The 22429-nt window shown below is 42.5% G+C and overlaps 1 protein-coding gene across 1 annotated transcript in view; it reads right to left on the bottom strand.

Moving 5' to 3' along the window:
- Positions 1-971: 971 nt before the first annotated feature.
- Positions 972-22429, bottom strand: part of PKP3 (plakophilin 3) — an 81208-nt gene continuing 59750 nt past the window's right edge. The window contains exons 7-14 of the mRNA XM_067462570.1: positions 16592-16766; positions 15501-15618; positions 10982-11149; positions 10002-10187; positions 8093-8246; positions 7734-7926; positions 6725-6812; positions 972-4950 (exon numbers count right to left, since the gene is read on the bottom strand). Coding sequence (XP_067318671.1) covers positions 4915-4950; positions 6725-6812; positions 7734-7926; positions 8093-8246; positions 10002-10187; positions 10982-11149; positions 15501-15618; positions 16592-16766 — 1118 coding nt within the window. The 3' untranslated portion in view covers positions 972-4914. The remainder of the gene's footprint in view (positions 4951-6724; positions 6813-7733; positions 7927-8092; positions 8247-10001; positions 10188-10981; positions 11150-15500; positions 15619-16591; positions 16767-22429) is intronic.

Here is a 22429-nt window from a genome sequence, read left to right as displayed (position 1 = left end):
CAACCTGTGGGTCCCCAGGTGTTTTGGCCTACAACTCCCAGAAATCCCAGGCAGTTTATCAGCTGTTAGGCTTTCTGGGAGTTGAAGGCCAAAACATCTGGGGAACCACTGGCTTAGACCATGCCTCAGAGGTGGAGAACCTATGGCCTTGAACCCCCAGCTGACATGTATAAGGGGAGATGTAATACAACATCTGGAAGGCCAAAAAAGCTTTGTCAGTGTAATGTTGGAGTTCTTATTACAGCTACATCACATTCCAAAAGCATACCTTTGCATTCTGACAGCAGAAATCACTCAGGATCCTGCCACAATGTTTTGCCAGGGTGTCCTGTGACCAGGAGAGTGCTGCAGAGGTTGTCTCTCTGCACCCCACTCTCCAGTGCCCAAGAAATACTACTTTGGTCAGGGTGCTGCTGTGTTGCAAAGGGAGGGTTTGGGGGCACGCTTGGACATTCTCAACTGTAATCCTAAATCCCCAGAAGTTACAAGACTTTAGGGAACCCCATCATAGGGTTTTCTTGACAAGATATGTTCAAAGTGGTTTTTGCAATATAAATCCAGTGTGACTTGCCCAAGGTCATAGGGGGTTTGCATGCCCAGGTGGTGATTCAAACTCTGGACTCCAGACTCCCACCAACCAAACCACTGCACCATGCTGGATGTTGAGCCTGTCTTCACTATATACCTAAAAGGTTTATATTCATTCAGTTTCATGTTTTCCTTGAAGAATCCTAGGAATTGCGGAGTTGTGAGAAAGATTATCTCAGCTTCCTGCCCTTTTCTCCCTGGCAGTAACCATGTTCAAGATGTATCACAAAGTTGTGAGAATTCTATTAAAAATTCTTAGGCCACATCATGGGACCATAATTTTCACCATTCTCTGGAGCAAGGGATATTTGAAACCAACTTATTGTCTACTATGGATAGGCCATGCACATATCTGGAGCATCCCAGGAAGAAAAACAGCCATCAATGGTCAAAGCATTTATATTTATTTAATAATACGAAGGGGCCTGCTGAACATACAACAACATGCACTGAAGTACAAAGTTGAGCATGCCCAAACTAGGCAAGAGTTTGTTCTGTTATTGTCCCCTGTATGTTACTCATGCAGAGTTAACATTCAGAACAAAGTCCATCTACATGAGTGCAAGCAAACCAATGCAAAAAATGACAGGGTTTAAAAAACTTATTACTGCATAGGAGACAGAATTTTGGCAGATGCACATTGTTAATGCAAGTATTAGAAAAGCTGAAGCATTCAATCACTTTCTTTTATCTACTAACCCCATATCCCATTGCATCTGATTATCCTGTAGAGGTGGGATTTCTTGTTGAACTGTAGGTTCTAGTTGCCCTAGTCAGCATAGGCAATGATGGGAGATTCCAGGAGCTACAATGCAACAGCTGCAAGACAGTGTCATTCCCCCTCTGGATCTCTGTGCAATGACTCTATAATAGGTCCGGGGGGGGGGGGGGGGGTTTGGTTGTTGTGGACAGAGAAAGGGAATCCCCACCTCCAACTGATTCCCAAAATGGCATACACAGGTGTAATGCAGGCTTACCTGTGCGTATGCCACTATTCTTCCATGCTTGATCTCCTCTCATAAAATAAAGCCAATGGCAATGTTGTAAAGCTTTATGGTCTAGGTTTTCCCCAACAAAGTCCATTTCAAAGTCCATTCTCCAAGATAGTCCATTTCATTCCTTAGAGAATTGCATTCATATAAGCAAACAGTACTTAGTTGCTTTGTTCATAGTGTGTTTTTTTATTGTAGTGCTATTTTATCCACAAATTGGGCCATAGGAATAGTTTTTTTTTAAGTTAGAGAGCTGTGTCTTTTAAGCTTTAATCCTCCAAGCTTTTTTTTTTTTTTACTTCAACTCTCAGAATGCCTGAGCTCTGCCCAAACATGCTGGGAGTTTTGGGAACTCAAATGCAAAACATCTGGAAGGCCAGATATTGAGAACAAGGTTTCAACTCCTGTATCCAGGAACTGGTGCGAGATATTTCCAGGAGATATTTTCAAATGCAAGATGCCAAGTGCTGAACACCAACAAAAACCCGCTTCCTTTCTTGTGTTCTGTGCATCCACCACCTAATTCTGATTTTCGGAAAGCTATGTAAAGTAGGTGAGGCTTCAGAGCCTTGGAGTTAAGATTCATAAAGGAAAACACCCCCTCAAAACACTGATAAAGCAGCCCCAAAACCCACCCCAAATGACATGCAAACCCTTATAGTTTTAGAGAAGGACATATTCTATATACATTATATACAGGACAGTTTGCTCACACCTTTATTGCCCCTTGGAACCATATGGGCTACCCATTAGATTGAGCAAAACGTGGTCACCAATCAATACTATATCCAAATTTTAACATTTACAGAAACAATCTTAAAGCCAAACTCCCAGTATTAGAGTCAGAGGCCCATCATGAAAGGCACAGTGTGCATCCTTCCTTTGATATGGGTGGATCCCAAAGGCTGTTGCTGGCTTATGTGAAAGGCAGCAGAGTCAAGATTGCAACTATTCAAGTAAAAGAAATCCTGTCAGTGGCTTTTAGTGAAGGGAGATGAGAACTGGGAGATTGGCGGGCTAAGGCACACCAATATTGCTTTCTGTAAGTCATAATGCACATCTTTGTAGTGGAACTGCCATCAGAATCTACAATCTGGAACTTGTGGTATACATAAGTAGGATTATAATATTGTCCTTTGATCCAGTTTGCTGAAGGAATACTCTAATAAAGTTGATAATGGAACACAAAAACAACTTTGCTCACAACAGGACATTTAATTATAGTGTATGTTAGGTAGGGTACTTTTATTAAATTTCCCTCTGTGTCTACTAGTATGCTATGCTTATTCCCCTCTGTGTGTGGTAGTGCTATGGTTTTTTTTAAAGAACCCAGCCACGTGGTTCCTTGCTTGATTTTGCTTTTTTTTGCTTAACACAGCAAGAAGCAGTAATGGGGTATTAGCTATGGAACAGCTTTAGTACACACAAAGCCATCTTTGTGATTTTCAGGTCTCGTACAAGTAAGAAAAGGTGCCTGTTCTAATACTCATCCCGCAACTCTAACTCAATGAGTCAGCCTTCATGTATCTTACTATTTGTACTTCTGGGAAATAGCTCTTTCCCACTATGTTAGAGGAAAATGCTAAATACAAACATGGTGCTGTGCTGTTAAGAGTTCGGCCTGAGGCTCACAATAGGTGCTTTCCCCTATATAACAAGAGATTTCATATCTATGGATGGCACTCTCATAACAAAGGAGTTTCCCTTATTTAACAGCGTGAGCATCAAGGCTATTGAAGATATTGCCAGTGCTGTTAACCTGGCAACATTCAATTTCTAGATGAACACTGTGGTCCAAAGCTTTACCTTGTATTTAAATACATTTCAGTGTGGTGCAATCCCTGGCACTTCACATCCGCCAAGACTATCTCAGCTGCACGGAGGGAGTAAAATGATATACAGACCACCTCAAGATGGCCAACTTGAAGAGATGATATACAGACCACCACCAAAGACCAACTTGAGAATGCCATTCTAGACAGCAGGTTGTAAGGCAGCCAGTGCTCATTTTCCATAATTTTACTCTTAACATATTTTCTACTAAGGGAGAGGATTTCTTAGCATGAAAAAAATCTTCAGAAAAATTCTCAGTAGTGGATAGTGGCCACATCTGGTCACAAGTGTTCACGCATAACATAAGTGGTCTAATGTAGCATCAAAAATATCAATATATTCAAACTTAAATATCTGAGCCATTTAGAATGGGAAAAGTCTCGTACAAAAACTAAAGAATCACGAAATGCAGTTATTATGGGGAATGGCTGGATTGGGATTTTGGGAAGGCCAGATTTTGCCACAAGGCCTGAAATTCTCTACCTTGCTTCACAGACTCTGTATCAACTAATGAGGATTAGAGCTAATGGATATGTGTCTCATCAGATAATTCTGTCTTCACAACCCTTATTGTTTCTGACCTAATTGACAAAATTAATGAAAACTTTCACCACTTATCTCCATTTAAGGATGGAAAAGTTGCATTTGTGGATCATTACTCCCAGACCTTCACAATCCAGCATGTCTGGTGATTGTTGGAAGTTGTAGTCCAGAAAAAGTAATCCCAAATCCTTAAGCTGTGTATGGATTTATACTACAAAACATGTTTCCCTACTTCTTGGTAAGTGCAACTTTGAACCTTGCCAGCGCCCTTCAAGTCCCATCAACTTTGATTGAGTCACTAGCAACAAGTGGATTTTTCCTACTAATCCAGACATAAACTTGTTTATCATGAAAATCTATTCATTCTTTTTGTTCCTCATAATAAGACCCCCCAAATTCTTTAAAACTGAAAGCAAACCATTATTTTTTAAAGATTCCACAGGATGTAGGAATAACACAAGGAACTGGCAGCAACGGTATTGGGAGAAGAGAGCAAGAGGCACAAACTAAGCCAGACAGAAGGAGCCAGGGATGACTCAAGCACCTTGGAGGCCTTCCTTCAGCATCCTGAGCAAGCCTGGAAGTCATGCTCTGACATCAGCACCCACAGTTTCCAAAGAAACTTGGAGGTCTTTGAACATTCAGTACATGAATTTTTTGTGCAGACTCAATAAGCCCTGAGAATTTGCTTGGACTTGCATCTTTAGAGTGAAGAAATGCCTTTGTGAGATAAAGTGGTCAGGAAAGGCAAATGAACTTTTTAAGAGGCTTGAAAAAGAAAGAAAAAAGAATGCAAAAATGCACATCAGGCAGACTGGGCTGAGATCTATACAAAAGAAGGCACTGTGCAGAAGAAGTTTCATGAAGGAGAGGCCACAGTTCATGCTGGAGCTTTATAGACATTTTTGTGTGTGGAAGAATTAGGTCTGAACAGTCCATTTTCTTCGTGCTCTTTTCTTTATAGGCCTATGAAGTCCTCTTTTCGATAGCCCTTCTGTAAAAATACATAAAAGCTTTGTCACATAAGGGTAAATCATGAATTGAGCATATACCTAAGGCCAAAAATAGCACAGCATCTGAAAAGAGGTACTGGTATAGACGTCATTCATTCCTGTGCAAAGGCAGCTGGTGGCTTCTGTGTAACTAAAGCAGTGAATGTACTCTGGAATCAGTCCACTAAATGAATGTTTCTAAAGTCCAGAACCTAATAGTCAGATAGGGCCCAGGACTGTGGGATGCTTCTTTTCACTTCAGACTAAAACCCAGAGAAGATATTGTCTGCCACTAACATGGAAGCCATTAGCTGTTAGTCTGTGATATCTCTATAGACCATAATCCATATCAGGATAGAATCTCCCCTTCCCTTCACTCTGCATTTCCCCATTAATGATGTTCCCTGCCTTATTGCATCTCCAGCAGAGGAAACTCAAGCACTCCGACATCTGTGTTCTGAAACAAGGGCTACACATCATCCTCTAATGATGTTCTTAAACAGAAGACTGAGAAAAATAAGCAAACATCCTAAAAATAAGTGTTGCTTATCAAGCCTGTTGACATGTATTTGTAGGCGCTCACCATGACCCTTGGAATAAAACTGCAAACTAACCACCAAGCTGTTTGAGTGAATACAATTACTTTCTACCATGGAAATAGTAAAAAATTGTGACTCATTGTGGAGGGGTAACACAGAGCACATCTGAGTGTGCTAATGCCTGTTTAGTGTTGTGAAGCTAAGCATAGAAGCACTATTTACTAAAACTGGGAAACCTCAGTACAAAGGGAGCAATGTGTGCCTGTAGAAATAGGGCTTTGAGTAGGTGCATGTTTTCTTATGCTTACATGGAAAGTCATACTAGCTGATATTTATTAGTCCAAAAAAGCCCACTATATAAAACCTTGATTTCCCATGGCAGTTGATCATCTTAGAAAGGGGTGGTAGAGGAATGTGACTGTATGGGAGGGCCTTTTGTGTGATCTGTGCACACACCCACCCCCCAATTCTGGATCACATCTCTAGTGACTCTCAGGATGACTGAAACATATTTCCAAATCCCAAGGTACATTAAAATGGATGAGTGCAGCCTATGCAGGGTGAAAGGTAGGTAGCAAAGGTATGCGGGATTTTCCACCGTTGTTGTTGTTGTTCATTCATTCAGTCGTCTCCGACTCTTCGTGACCTCGTGGACCAGCCCACGCCAGAGCTCCCTGTCGGCCGTCACCACCCCCAGCTCTTTCAAGGAATAGAATATCTATCCTATAAGATGCCTAAGATAGAATCATTTCCATTCTATTGATATGAACTTTCAGAAAAGATAGGAAAATGCAGGTATCATTGCAGGGCTTGAAAGTGAAACACACTCCTTATCCTCAGGTTCTGGGTCCACAGATTCAGCCAACCCTGGCTCAAAAATATTCTTTTTTTTTTTTCAAAACAGAAAAACTAGATTTTGCCACACACTGAACATTATGCTAGTTTGTAGGTATAGCCTAATGTAACCTCCCATAATTTCAGAAAAACTCGAGCTCTCTGTCCTTTTGAGTTGTTCACTATTTTATATAAGGTACACCATTTTACTACAGTACTATATGTAATGGAACCTGAGCATCCTTGGATTTTGGTATCCACGAACCGGGGGAGGGGGGGGAGAGAAACCAAACACCAGCAGATGCCAAGGATCCTCTGTAAAGTCTGCTCATCAGCACTGAGTAGGAAATCATTATCTAAAATGCACTGAAAAGTGGAAGGAAAGGAGAGAAAAAAGCCATACCGACTTGTAGTCCCGATGAAGCTTACTGTACTGCCACATATTGCTCAGGAGGCTGGTAGCAGCTCTGGAGGACTTCTCACTCTCTGAGCTGGAGAGAGAAGAGAGATGTAACATGTTGTGAGGCAGGGTCATGCTTGCATCTCCTTCATGAAATACTGGTGCATTTCACACCAGGTTGCCATCAGTTAACATCCTAGACTGATGCCCCAATCTGATACATATTCTCATGGGAATGAACTCTACAGGGATTACTTCTAAGCAGACATGCACAAGGGCACATTGTTGAGGTTGCAACCTAAGAAGCTCTATTCAGAAATATTAATTTCATAGTAACTATGAATTATGACAGTATTGACGTGAAGTGTGATAAATTTCCTCTGAAGTATTTTAAATAGAGGAAGGGTAGCTATCTGTGAGGACTGCTTTGATTGAATTGGGTGGCTCTTGTAATCTTTTCCAATTATATGATTTTATTATATTTGGGCTGCAACTCTGGAAAAAAGGTACTTCATCAAGAAATGGATCCATAATATGGGGACATACTATAGGGGCAAAATGAGGGCATTTGCCTCCCTAAATATGAATTCTGCTCATCAAATAAACATTTCTTTCTGTCTCCAGAGGTCCAACATTGCAGTGAGTGAATTAAAACAATTCACACCTATAACTGTTATATTTTCTGTATTTGCATTCCTTTGGTAATGTCAACTATGTTTTAAATTACTGCAATACTAGAAATGTAAGAACTGAAAGAAAATTCGGGAGTGGGTAAGGCAGAATCTTTTTTTGAAGAGGCAATGTCCTTATTCTCTTATTCTTTATTTACTTGGTAGGAATATATCTAATGTTGAGATAGTTTCAATGGCCTTCAATTTCTGCTGCTGAGACTGCAAATGTAAGAAGGGGAGGTGCATGCTGAAGCAGGGACAGAAGGCAATTAGGATAAAACATGTCTCTCAAAATGTAATTCTGGAAGAAGGAGAAGGAAGTTCTTAGCCATAATTCCCACCTGTCCCTTTTCTTTTTGATGTAGAAGAGCTTCCGCAGGCCGTCAAAGTAGACAATGTCACGGGCAGCAATGGGACTTTCCACAACCAAATTGTTCAGCACTGCAATGATGTTGACAACCACATCTGTTGGAGGCCACTTGTCTCCAGAGCTACCTGGGAGCTTCTCAATCAAATGGCTCACCACTTTGGTTGCTGCCAATCCAAAAAGAAAACAGTTCAGGAATGCAGTTAAAGAAAAGTACAGATCTCAGCGCAGGTACAGGGAGTAAGAAGGTTATTGTGTCCAAAGGGGCAGCCCAACCCAGATTTTGCCCAGGCCCTGGATGTTGGCCTTCACTTTGCTTGAATGTGCACTCACACATCTCATCTTTGTTGCGTGCATTCCGGGACAGGTTGCGAATTAGACCCGTTAGAGAGCGAAGCTGGTTATGGTCGGCCGTGCGGACTCTGTCCAGCACTGGATTGAGGATTCTCTCTTGCTCCAAAGCCACTCTGCTCAGGACACCTGCCCACTACGAGGGAGGAGGAAGAAGAATTCGAGTCAACAAAGGAGGATGACCCAGCAGCCGGTTCAGGCTCAAGAAGAGAGAGAGAACTTTCTATATAATATTGGAATCTCATGTCTGGATAGTGGGAGCAAGCTGAACAGTGGCAGGTTTGCAATAGACAAAAGCAAACGCCCTTCTACATAGCCAAGATATGGAATCCATTGTCACAAGTGCTATGGTGGCCACCACCCTAAGTTTTGAAAGCAGCTGAAACAAATTTATTGATACAAAAACTAGCTGTGATTAGTAGTCAAGGTAGCTACATTCATTCTGGAGCATCAAAGGTAGAATGCCTTTGAATACAAGTTGCTGGAGAACATGAGCCATAGGGTGCTATTGTATGTCTGTCCCTGTTTTTGAGCTTGAGTGGACAACTATATCAGGGACAGGGAAAAAGCTTTATCCTATTCCTTTCCTGCAAACTGCACAGTCATATTGCAGCTAACCAGGGGAAGTTGCAGACCTTTTTGGATTCTGACAACTGGGGAAGGGCTGTTTTATCATGACTGGTGGGTAGCTGGAGCAATGACATCCATATGGCTGAATTTGTTTGCTGTGATTTGGGCAATTAGCAGGGAACAAATGACCATTCCTCCATGTTAAATTTTGGGATCTAAAGGCATTGTGGAAGTTGTAAGATAAGCTTTGGGAAGTGCATGCAGTTGACATAACTTACTTTCTGCACCTCTGTTTGGATGCAGCTCCGATCACCGTTGCAAGAAAATTTGGGACTTGCAGGGCAATTCTTATGCCCTCACAGTCTCAAGGCTACCTGCTTGTAATTTGGGAAAATCCAATCTATATAAGGTTCTGCTCTGTGCTTTCCACAATGATCTAGTGCCACAGCATAGCAAGGAGAGAATAATTCATTGGCTGAAAAAGGAAGAGGGAGGAAAGCTTTCCTCCCTGCTTTGAATGTGGAAGTAAGTAATGGCGAGGTGTGGAATTAGTGCAGGCATTTGGCTGACCCTTCTCTCATCTGCTGCACTTCCAAGCCATAAAACTTCCTTGTGACTATGCCTGCAGTCAGCATTGAAACACTGCAAGAGGTGGCTTAACCTGCTTCTCTACTTCACTTAATAAGTGCCCTATTGGTTATTAAAATCATTCTTCTATGGCTTCAGCAAGGCTCTGTCGTGTCTTTTGTCCCTACAGTAAACTTTCCCTAGGTTTCCCATTTCCAACACATCCACCAACTCTTTTGCTACAGGGAAGGGCAAACTCCCCGTGGCCACTCTCCTGATCCTGGAAAGGCCAGTCAGTGAGAGCTGTACAAAGAATGTTCTTCTCAAGAAACATGTTTCTCTCCTTGGGGCTTTAGGAACATTCAGACAGTGTCAGCATTACAGTATATGCTACTGCCGAGAGAGAGCGCAAGTTCAGGTTGGGAGAAGTTCTCCTAGCCTTTCACTTCATTGTAGCTCTTGGGACTGAGATCTTTCATCGTTTGAAGACTCTGACTTAATATCCCTGTAATACTCTGTGGATGGAGAAGAAGATTCACAGTGTTGAGGGGCAAGTCCCTGCTCCAGGCCTACTTTTAGTTTGTTGTGATATCTTCAAAGTTGGCGAGCTTTAAAATAAAATACAATTGTGGACTGGAAATACATATCTTGAGCTTTTCCTCACTCTCCTTGATACAGACATTAGTTTGTGTCAGGGCAGTTAATAAGATCCATGGTGGGGAATTGTTTCGTGCGGTGATGTATGTAGCCGTACCCTTCTATCTCCTGCAGTGATGTTCTGAAGAGCCCCTGAGGCGGCCTCTGTAGTGTGTTTGTTTAGCTCACATCTCTGAAGAAGCCGGTTGTAGACTCCAACAATCTGTGGGTTCCAAAGCCACTCCATTCCCTTAGGATCCTTGGAGACTTCTGTAAAGGTCACAATATCTGAATTCATGTAGAGCTGGAAAGAAAAGTGAGAGACTACTTAATGGCTTGCCCTATAAGACTCCAGGGTATTTTCTCTACCAATCTAAAATATATCTCCTTCATTCCTCCCACAGGGTCCAGCTCAATTCTGGCTTCCTTCAGAGTGAACTGTGCTTCCTACATTTTACATCTACTTCTGTCTGATCTAGTGATAATTCAAGTTTTTCGCTGGAATCTTATTCATTTTCTTTGTGTGTCTCATCTGCTAATTTTCCATCATCCAGGGTAAAAATACTGGTGAGGAGTTATCATTGGTGAACTTAGTCTCATATCTTTAGAAACAATTTCTTTTCTGGTATTTCAGCCTTATGAAAAGGGTCAAGTCGGCCTGGCCTGATCGGGAAATCCTTTCCACTAATTGTCATTGTTGGGTACTCACTGAAAGTTACACATCCTGCTGGATAATACATATTTTATACATTTTTAGGAATACACAAATGAACTTGTACTTTAGATCTATCAGGTACCTGAACCATGACACTGAAAACAAATGCTGGGATCTGAATCTAGTTGATGAGTCCCAATTAGAATAGATACAACTGAGTTAACTGCTGAATGTTGAGTCAACATATAAGTAAATCTTATTAATTCAATTGGAATTTAATAGTTAGAGTCAGGCCATTATGCCTTGCCATCTTCTTGGTCAAGCTCCTGTCCTCATTCTATTCATAGCCTTTCTTGCCCTAATTTACAGCACTCCCAAACAGGCAGTGTCATGACATGTCTTCCATCTTCTCCTGAAAACATCATTAATCTTCCTGCACTCACCTCTCGGGTCCTCCTGCTTTGTGGGCTGAAGCAGCCAACCAGCTCACTTGTCATGGAAGCCCCGTCACTCCTCTTATGCCCTTCTAGCCGTTGGAGTGAGGAAGGGGGCATCTCGTCATAGAGGCGATAGGAAAGGTTGCGCAGTACACAGACAGCATTCTCCACACTCTGTATGAAGAAAAAATATGTAATTTCTTAACAAGGATCCAGCATGGTATAGTGCTTTGATTATTGGATATGGAAACCAGGATTTGAATTCCTGCTCAGGCATAAACAATCCCGTGTGATCCTGCCACATGTTCTCAGCTTCAGAGTAAGGCAATGTCAATCCCTTTCCAAAACAAATATTTTTGGGAAAATCCCAGCATATTGTCACTATAACTTACAACTAACCTGAAGGCACACAACAATAACAAAGGGGTAACACTTGCATTACTTTTCCCCTTGCAAATATTTTCTTCACTTTCTTTAGGCAATCCTTCAAGGACTTTTTGGGGGGTAGATTTTAGTTTTGCAGGGTTTTTTTAGTGATTGGTTGTACAGAAAAATGATGTTAATTGGAATCTTATATGACCACTGTACATTACGTAGCACCATAACAATGTTATTACTGCTAAGCAATGAGAGAGATCAGTGATAATCCATTTCCCTATAAATGGAGAATCAGCTGCTTGATATTCCTATCCCCTTCCATGAGCAGATGCTGGCGCAACAAACAAAAAAATGACCCTTGATTCAAATTCCCACAACACCAGATATATCTTACACAAGGGAGGGTGGGAACACCAGGAAGCTACCTTATCAGTTCCAGTGACTGTTTACCAGCAAGTAGAGTCTGAAGGATTTTTATGATCCCTACCTAATCCCTGAACACATAGCAGTTGTGAATGTGTTACTGTAGGTTATGCATTCACAATTACCCAAAAGATTTCTGGTCACTAACATTAATATTTTTTTACATTTAGATTTTCATTTCATTTTTTGCCTTAGGAAAAATATGGAACAGCTCAAAATATAAAGGGATTGATTTGGTTTTAAGATTTCTCCAGATGAGGAAAACATGTCAATAGATTGCCAGAGGTTGCAGTAGCTTCCAAGGATTTCTAAGAATAATAATACTGAAATGGCATTTCTGCTATCCCAGCACTAGCTACAACATTTCATTCTTTTTTTTTAAATTCTGTGACAAAAGGTTTCTCTCACTGTTTGCACATCCCCCACCACCCCGAGCTATGGTGTAGCAATGAAATGCCATAATTGCACTACAAGTCTAAAACAATTTAAAAAACATTCAGAGGAAGACATTTGTCTTTTCCGCCATAAGATTACCTCAGGAAAACAGCATATCCTGCTTTCAAACAACCTTTGGAAGAGCTCTACTATGAATCCAAGAAATCACTACAAAGTGTGCCTCCCAAATGGAAGGAGTTGATGAAAAGTCAACACAAATAAGGCAAAATCTGATGAAACCTAATCATTTCTCTTGCAAGAACTCTTGCTTCCTCTTGAAAGAGCTCTTAGTCATGATGCTCAGAGCAGAACCACTGAAATCAATGAGACATATGACCCCATCATATGCAATCTTCTCTGTGTCTTCTCCACAAAACAGAGTCCCACAAACTCCATCATATTACTCAAAACAACTTCTAGTGAGACTCCATGGAGCTCTGTTTCAGCAACATAGGGAAAAAGAGCCCAGAGTGCCTTTTGGAGAACACGGGGAGGAAGCGGGGAAACAGTTGGGAATGGATACGAGATGAGAGGCCATCCCAGAAAACAGTTTCCTTCACTTTCCCCCTGCCCCTCTGATGAGGTCCTTAGTTTAATCATAGCTAACTGAAGGAATATTGATTTTAGGAGGTTTACTCAAAATGAGAGTTAATCTGGATCTAGTCTAAAGCATTTAAAGATATCTTTTTGTTTAATAAACATACACAATCTCAATAATTTATTATTTACTTATCTAAATGTTTGCCTGAGGCTGCTTGCAATGAGAATATTAATTTGCTTTTAAGAGTACTTTATAAATGTCAACTTCAAGAAAACATATTCTTGGAAATATGGTCAGTTTATATTAATATAAATGCCTAGCCCACATTCATATCAAATGTATTTTCCCCCTCCTTTTTCTCTTTCTCTTTTCTCATTCTTTTTCCTTACACTTTTAAAAAAATCCAATTAATTTTTTAAAAAGAAAAAAGGAATAGAGGCAGATTTATCGCCTGGAGACATCCACAATGCATTTCTGTCAAGGACAAGAAAGGATGTACAAATAGATTCCCAAGGAGCTCTTCTCTGAACAGTAACCTCCCATATCAGGCTGCATTACTATGTGCACGACCTGGAAGTGATATTAAAGTAAACGAGGCTTATTTTTGTTCTGTCAACATTTTGTAGGACAAAGGTAGAAATCATGCAGACCTCTAAATGTTGCTAAATTCCTTTCTACTGGGCATGCTGGCTAGGGCTGTGTGAAATTACTGTCCACCAACCGCAAATCTAAGAATTCCTCACCTAACTCCCTACTTGGGAAATTTTGGGAACTATAGTTACAAATGACTTTCCCCCATATTCTTTGCTCTCTCAACATGGCACTCCACAAATAGCCATTTCAGAAGTCAGAAAGTCTGCATCTTCTCTAGGAAATTTATCATGTTTTGCCCTCATCAGTTATGTTAACAGGTCTTAAGAGACAGGTGCCTTGCACACAGGATCACCATAATTAGTGTAAGGAATTTCCAGAAGACTAAACTCTGATTGTACAACTTGGGTCTGAAGTCTAAAAAGGAAATTCCTTCATTGCTTCCACCTAGGAAGGGCAACCAAACAGCTAATCGAAAGAGAGGTTTAACCACCAGCTTGGTTCTGGCATTTCAGGAAAATATTATTTTCCAGAACCTCCTAGCCAGCAAGGCCAATGGCCACACTAAGGGGGGGGGGGGTTCTGAGAGTCCAAAGAGGCTCTAGCTCAGCAGTTCTCAACCTGGGGGTCACGACCCCCCGGGGGGGTTGTTTGGCCATTTTCTGTGGGTCGCCAAGCCGCATTGGCTAGCCACAACCCCTCCAAAATGACGGCCGCAGGCAGAGCCACCCGCCCGCACCTCGCCTCCATCTTCCAGCTGAAAGAGACGGGAGGCGGGCGGGAGGCTCTGCCCGCGGCCTAGTCGACACCGGAGCCTCCCGCTCGCCTCCCGTCTCCTTCTGCGGCTTGAAGATAGAGGCGAGAGGTGGACGAGTGGCTCTGCTTGCAACTAGGCCGCAGGCAGAGCCACCCGCCCGCACCTCGCCTCCATCTTCCAGCTGAAGGAGACGGGAGGCGCGTGGGAGGCTCTGCCCGTGGCCTAGTCGCCACCGGAGCCTCCCGCCCGCCTCCCGTCTCCTTCTGCGGCTTGAAGATGGAGGCGAGGGGCGGACGATTGGCTCCGCTTGCAACTAGGCCTCAGGCAGAGCCACCCGCCCGCATCTCGTCTCCATCTTCCAGCAGAAGGAGACGGGAGGCGGGTGGGAGGCTCTGCCCGCAGCCTAGCCGCCACCGGAGCCTCCTCGCCCGCCTCCCACTTTTGCCATTTGGCGAGGGTGAGAGGCGGGCGAGGGGGACTCAGCGCGAGGCCTAGCGTCGCGCCAAGCCTGCTCGCCCGCCTCCTGCGTTCGCTGTCGTTGGGATCCCTGAGCTCGTTGCAGAACCATCTGTTGTCCATGGGGCGTCTGTGTGGTAAGTTTGGCTCAATTTTATAATTGGTGGGGTTCAGAATGTCTTTGATTGCAGTAGAACTGTAAATCCCAGCGAGTATAGCTCCCAAATGTCAAGGTCTATTTTCACCAAACTCCACCATTGTTCACGTTTGGCCATATTTAGCATCCATGCCAAGTTTGGCCCAGATTTATCATTGTTTGAGTCCACAGTGCTCTCTGGATGTGGGTGAACTACAACTCCAAAACTCAATTCCCATCAAATCCTTTCAGTATTTTCTATTTGTAATGGAGTTCTGTATGCCAAGTTTAGTTCAATTTCATCATTAGTGGAGTTCTGAATGCACTTTGATTGTAGGTGAACTATAAATCCCATCAACTACAACCCTCAAATGACAAAATCTCCCCCCCCCCCCAATCCCAGGAGTATTCAAATTTGGGCCTGCATATCAGATATTGACATATACAACCTGCATATCAGATATTGACATTACGATTCATAACAGGAGCGACATTACAATTATGAAGTAGCAATGAAAATAATTTTATGGTTGGGGGTCACCACAACATGAGGAACTGTATTTAGGGGTCACGGCATTAGAAAGGTTGAGAACCACTGCTCTAGCTTCTCAAATGGAGGACACAATGACAATCTTATGCAGATTGGTGACATGAACACAGCAAACTATCAATGGCTGCAGAAAAACCACAACCTAAAGACAGAGGAACACACAAAGAGAGTCTTCCCCTCAATGACTAATGCCAAAAAAAGGACAAAAACATTATCTACACCTCAGCCAAGACTATCAGTGTCCAGGAGAAAGCTCACCTTGTCTTCTGATTTGCCCACTTCCAGTGAGCTATTTATATAGTTGACCATGGAATCCACCAGGCCATGGCACTCACGCATCTTCTGCCGGGTTTGCTGGCTGGCAGAACTGAGGTTTCTACAAAGGAGGCACAAAGGTGAAAATCCTAATCAGGAACAGCCTGCTCTCACGCCTTAACCAATCTGATTTCCTCACTTTCTCAGTTCACATATTTATTATTTATTTAAAACTTTTGTATCCCGATCTTCTCTACCTCCGTAGAGGGACTCAGACTGGCTAACAGCAAGGATTCAATACTAACAATACAATCTAAAACATCGTACATCAACAATAAATTAAAATACACATAGACTAAAATATAGACATATACATATAATACATGAGAAAGAAACAGTATCTCTCAGGGAAATGTTTCTTCCTGACCTGAAAGCTGGATGTGGATTGCAAGATATAATGTGGACCAAGTCTCTCTCTGTCAGGACAGTAAAATTAGATCCAGGCAAAGGAAAAGAAAGTTCTGTCAATCAAAATGACCCACATTGTGGTCCAGTGGAGAGCCCCGGGGGGTAATTGTATGCACCTCTAATAAGTGTGTGACTGCTTTACATTAAAAGTGCTGATTCAGTGTGGACTTTGATCAGGCACAGAAGTGCAGTGTGGTGATTAATAGGCGTCTTCCATCCTTTGATTCTGACCTAGATGTCTACTGATTAGGAGCCCTGAAAACTTCAGAATCTGTGAATATGTGATGGACTAAGGAAAGGGCTGGATGAGGATAACACTTCCAGAACTTGGGTGAACAGCTTGCACTGTGGTCCATTTTATAATACCAGTGAAAGTTTAGAAGCAGGGGTGGGAATCATTCATCTGTTCAAACTCTGTAGGGTTGCAAGCATTCTCATCCTAGGCTATGGTGTTTGAGAGTTGCTAGGAGGTGCAGTTCAACAGCATCAGCAGAGTCACATAATCCCCACTCCAGAAAACCATAGCACCCATCTTTATAAAATGTTGCTACCCAGTTTTCCTGGACAGATTTCTCATCTGGTTCCATTGCCTGTGAAATATGCATTTCCTTTAGCTGGGGGACTACCTGAGGAATCCAGTGGCATTGTAGAAAATTTCTGCTTCGGAGGCATTTTGCTGGATAATAGCAGCATTGCCTGAGCCAGACAGAGGGGTCAAGACCAGGTCGGTGAGCTGTTCCAGGGTGTCACGAGCCAGGCGGTCCTTGAGGTTATCACTGGAGGAGAGATTCCAGAGGATACCTATAGGCAACAAGAAAGGGGAAAGGACGACAATTTAATTGCATCTGTGTACCCTGCTTGGCAAGAGGGGAAAGGCCTCCCCCATTATGAAATGGTCAGCATCTTCAATATTTTATCCCTAGGTGGGATGAATAATCCTTATGTCATTTATCCCTGAACTGCAACTGTGAAATGGATAACTTATGCTTCAATTTTAAAATCAGGCAACTGACTTTATTTAGACATGAAATAAAGTCTCTGTGCAAGCAAAACAGTGAAGAAGCATGTGACCCTCCAACTTGCTGAGTAGTGAATTCAATTGTATTGAGTAGCTGGATAGCATCTCACATTAACTATGGCCAGCATAAGCAACAATGTGGAATGATGGGAACCTAAAAGAACAAGAGGCCAACAGGTTCCTCGCCCTTGTTGTAGAGATCATCATCATCATATTTAATTACTTATTAATCAGTACTGTTAATGTCCTGACATGGCTTGGCCTGCGACATCTCGAATCAAGCCACATTTAGAAGGAACAATCACGTGAACATTCATCATATGGAAAGATGGAAACTCGTCTTACATGCTTTCCCACATCCTCAGGGAGACACGGCATAACTTAGCACAGGTCACTTAAGTAAAACCCTTGACTGAGCAGTCTTTAATCAACACATTCGATCTTCCCAGAATTATACAGTATATTCTGCTCTGAATTTTTGAAACAATGAAGCTGCAAACTGCTGATTTTTCTGGAACTGCCTGTCATGGTGGCATCACTTGGGTTGGTGTCACCCTAGTGCAGTAACATGTTGCCTCCATGAATCTCATCCCATGCCACAATCCCTGCACTGTGGCTTCCCTTCTAGGGTATTCAGAGTGGGGAGGCGGCAGTATATGGGGGTGGCAGCATGTGTCTCACACGGGTTCGGGATTCTGGAAGTTGTTGGAGTGGCAGTCATTTTGGTGTCCCCTCTGATGTGTCACTTGGTGCACCCCACATCCCCATAGTGATACCACTGCCTGTCAAGCCACCAAGCTCCCTGGTTCCATTGACTTAGCTATCTACATGCAGGCAGGGAAGCTGTTCACATCTCTACATAGCTATCCCTGAAGCATTGTGCTAGCAAGCACACAGCCTCCCACACAATACTATTTAAAGTGCAGATGAAATGAATTGGAAAATCGATGGAACAAAGCAAATATCAATCAACTACTTTCTAAATCTTCTTTGAAACACCTGATAACCAATTAACCATCTCCAAACAGATAAAATGGCAAAGCACTGAAAATGCAAATAGCCCTGTTGGAAAGTTTTACAGATGTACGGTCAAATTAAATTGAGAACTGCTGTGCTGAAAACCCAGTCCCAATCACAGGATAATGTACATTGTTCAGAAGGCAGGCATCAGTTTTGACCTGGGCAGAGATGAAGTCAAACTCTCTGGTCATTGAAACTACATTGCCTTGGAAAAGTTACTTTTTTGACACTTTAGTTCCACGAATCTCCTAGCTGGTAGGGCCAGTGACCCTGGTGGCTAGGGAATTCTGGGAACTGTGGTTCAGAAAGGTAACATGTTCAGGCTCTGGATCCACAGAACAGATTTCACAGGACTGGTTAACATATGCAAAGTTCAAACTAGTCAAAAAAGATAGGCATCATTTTATTAAAATGATTAAAATGATGCCTATACAGAATAATCTGTATTAAGAAGGTGTGAGTTGGCCCACTCAAGATACAGCAGAGATCTGCTCTCTCTGTTAACCCATCAAACAAGTTGCCTGAGTAGTCAAGGTGAGACCAAGCAACTCCATAAAAAATGTCTATTTCTAACATCAGGAAAAGAAGCAGACCAACATTCGATGTGTCAAGGCACCATGTAGAAACCTGTATAAATCCAAGCCCTGTAAAACACTCAGCATTACTGGGATGTTTTACTGCAAATAATGGAGCAGCTGACTCACATGTACGTGTTCGAGCAAGATAACCCTGCAGGTTCTGCCATGTGTCAACTTCTTGTCTCCCAAAAACTCATCTAACCCCTCCTAGCAGCAACGCCTTCAGCTGGAGACCTTCCACCACAAGGCTGGCAGGACAATAATGTCAGACTCTTAGGCTCAGTTAGCTTTGATCAAATCAACTTGTTCTCTATTTTTTTCTTGCTGGAAGTCATTCCCCACTCCCCACAGTGTTGTTCCTAGTAGTCCTCACAAGTGGCTATGCCAACTAAGAGCCTAATAGTGTCAGGGATGCTTCTTAAAATACAAAAAGGACAAATTCTTAGACTTGGGTGGAGGGTGGGGGGAAATTTGAATAGTCTGCTAGCAAAAGGCCCTTTAATACTAACCAGTAACATCCCTTTACTGTTTCCACCATTTTTTGTGTTCTTCAGCAGTACCAATGCTAATGCATCTACCAAGACGCCTTGCCAACCATTAAGCACTCCTTTGCAATTACACAAAAGCTTTCCCCACTAATGGACTGGGTGCCAGGTGACCACTCAGTTCCCTGATCACAGCAGCACCACCGTGATTGCAGTAAGCACCAGGTAAACTTGGGATCAAACTAGATGTTAAGGGGAATGTATGCACACTATAGTAAGCATGTTTCCCCTTTCATAACATGCTTCAACAAGTACAAAAAGCAAGTGTGTGATTACCTTGAAACAGGCAATCACAAAACAATGTTCTCTAAATACAAGATACACAGTTGGGGGCAAATGCATACTATGATAAACAGAAATTTTTCATCAGTTGAAGGAGGGAAAATCTCTTCTAAAGACATGCTAAATGTGCTATCCAGTTTGAGTTCTACTTATAAACTGAGAGTAAGAGTGTGGGATTTCTATTACCAGAGATTGCTGGGAGGAACCTTCAGCCACAGATGGCGCTGCCAAGAGCTATAGCTCGCAAATAATAAATAAACAAATAAATCCAAATATTACAGCTGATGAATACGAGCCTCTTTCCACTTCATGGTGTCAAGTACTGGTGCTGTAGATATTTTTGTTAGGAAAGTGAAATTATATTTCACACTTTGAGAAGTCTGGATCAATAAGTACTTTGGATACATTTTTCAGAAGAGCAGCAGATCTTCCACTCCCACATTTGGTATTAAATGTCAAAAAGCAAACTGCCTGGTTATTTAGAGAAAAGGAACAATACAACAGGCAATACCTGGCAATGACATTTATCTAGGCAAAGGTCTGTCCCAAGCTGGAGATATTCAGAAATTAAAGCAAATAAGAGTACGAGTTCTCATGGTCTGAGCTCTGGTTCATATAACACACTGCTCCTAAAACTGTGGGCCCTGACCCCCAAGTAGGTCAATTCTGGGATCCTAAAAAAAATTAGCAACAGTAAATGTTTTCTGAATATCACCTAATGCCTGTTTTAGATATTTATATGAATCTGTTGTGCAGTGTTTGCAGCTGACTCTACATAAGGTGCTTCATCTGTACTTCATAAAAAAAACTAGCTTCTTTAACAAGCCCTGAAAATGCCAATTTATTATCAGTAAATGTGTGGTTCTTCCACTTATTTTATATACCCATATTCCTGGGGACATGTATTGGGCTAAAAGGGATCCTGAGTGGAAAAGTTTAAGAAGCTCTGGCTTAACAGGCACAGAGCAGGAATTCAAAGTTCATTTCCTAAGAGCTTTGGCTGGGCATCAAACAAGCAATAATCACATGAGAATGGGGAGGAATCAGTATAAACCACCTATTAAGGTTTGTTTAGTGGCTCCCTTGCTGACAGAAAGGTTGTTGGTTTGAATCCGGGGAGTGGGATGAGCTCCCACTGTTAGGCCCAGCTTCTGTCAACCCAGCAGTTCGAAAACATGCAAATATGAGTAGATCAATAGGTACCGCTTTGGCAGGAAGGTAGTGGCTCTCCATGCAGTCATGCTGGCCACATGACCTCGGACGTGTCTATGGACAACGCTAGCTCTTTGGCTTAGAAATGGAGATGAACACCAACCCCCCCAGAGTCAAACAGAACTAGACTTAATGTCAGGGGAAACCTTTACCTTAGGAGCACTAAGTCATAGTAGGGAAAGGTTTCTAGAAAGTGGGAGCTGAAGACAGTGCCTAGTATGAAAAAAACTGGATAGGCTGACAGAAATTAAAGGAACCATGTGCTCAGAAACAGGATATTCACCAAAAGTGGGTGTATGGGAGTGCACGACAGGGAGAGAGAGATGCTTTGTGACAAATAAGAGTGGCACAGAATTGGCTGGACAAGAATCTGGATGCAAATTGCAGGACAAGAGATTCCACCTAAACATTAGGAAAAACTCCCTGACAGTAAGAGCTGTTCAACCATAGAATCTTTTGCTTCGAAGTGTGGTGGAGTCTCCTGCTCTGGGTTTTTTAAAGCAGAAACTGGATAGCCATCTGCCAGGAGTGCTTGGATTGTGTGTTCCTTCATAGCAGAGGATTGGACTGGATGGCCCTTGTGGTTTCTTCCAAGTCTATGATTCTCTATGAATCTACTTTAGAAGGATGCATGAGTGGGGATGTGGTTGATTTATAGAGAGAAAGGAAAGGCATCCCCAGCCCCTCTGCCTGGGTGCCCTACAGCCAGCTGCAAGCAGGCAAGGAGGCAGCTGGCCTATGTCCTCCCTTCCCCTCCACACATATCATCAAAAAGCCTACGGCTTATCTTGCGCACAGAATAAGGTGTGCCCTAGGCTGCGATATCTGGGGATTATAGTCACCATCCTCCAATTGTATTCTGCTAAAACCACTTTCACAGACTCCATCATGCTTATAATAAGCGTTAAAGCTCATTGCATCATAGCTTGTGGGCCCGACTTTCCCATTAGCCCTGGTATTAGATTAGACAATCAGAGCCTGCTGGGCAGGATTAGAAAGGCCCTTTTGCAATAGCAGCTCATGTAATCTCTCCTGATTGCTGGATCCCTTTATTCAGTGTGCCCCAGCTCTCCCAATGCAATGATATTCACAAGCGAACCAGGGCAACTTCTCCACCCCTTTTGCCTTCCCACCTTCTAAATTTATCTGTGCTCAACACACTGATCTGGTATCCTTTTTCTCAGTCCGTATTCCTCTCCAAAATCTGCCTTCTATTGTGCTTTTCTTTATCAAGGGTTGCTGGGGTCTATCCAAGATCTTTCTGTGTACAAGCCAGTGTTCCATTTTCATTGGGATCGCTTTCAAGGAAGCCAAGAGCTTTGGGGAGTTGCTTCTATTCCATTGATTTCTTCCATTCACAAGTCACTGCAGCTTGAAATTATTTTTGGATTGAGAATTGTGGGTGGAGAAATATTGGAAAAGGAACAAATATTTGATTTTTTGGTTTTCCTTTATAAAGGCAATCAAGAATGGAAAGAAGGGGGAAGCAGAGATGAAACCTCTGAGGGAGGCTGTTTCTAGTGTACTACGGAAACAGTACAAAGGTCCAGGCCGCGTGGTTTGTGGAACAAACAATATGCAACATTAGTTGTGCAAATACAATTCATGTGCATATTGCAGACTCCCTTAGTGATGAAAATAGAAGTTGAGGGGGAGGAGGTGGTTTATTAAAATAACTGCAGAGTGAAAAGGCCCCTACAGTTGCAGTTTAACAGCATACACCATGTTTAATTTGGCCTCTTATGTGAAGGGCAGATGGCCAACATTGGGGAGTCATTCATGTCAGCTATACTATCAACTTGTTCAGCA

Source organism: Anolis sagrei, chromosome 1, assembly GCF_037176765.1.
Source record: "Anolis sagrei isolate rAnoSag1 chromosome 1, rAnoSag1.mat, whole genome shotgun sequence".
NCBI lineage: Eukaryota > Metazoa > Chordata > Lepidosauria > Squamata > Dactyloidae > Anolis > Anolis sagrei.
This window is presented reverse-complemented; position numbering and strand designations above follow the sequence as displayed.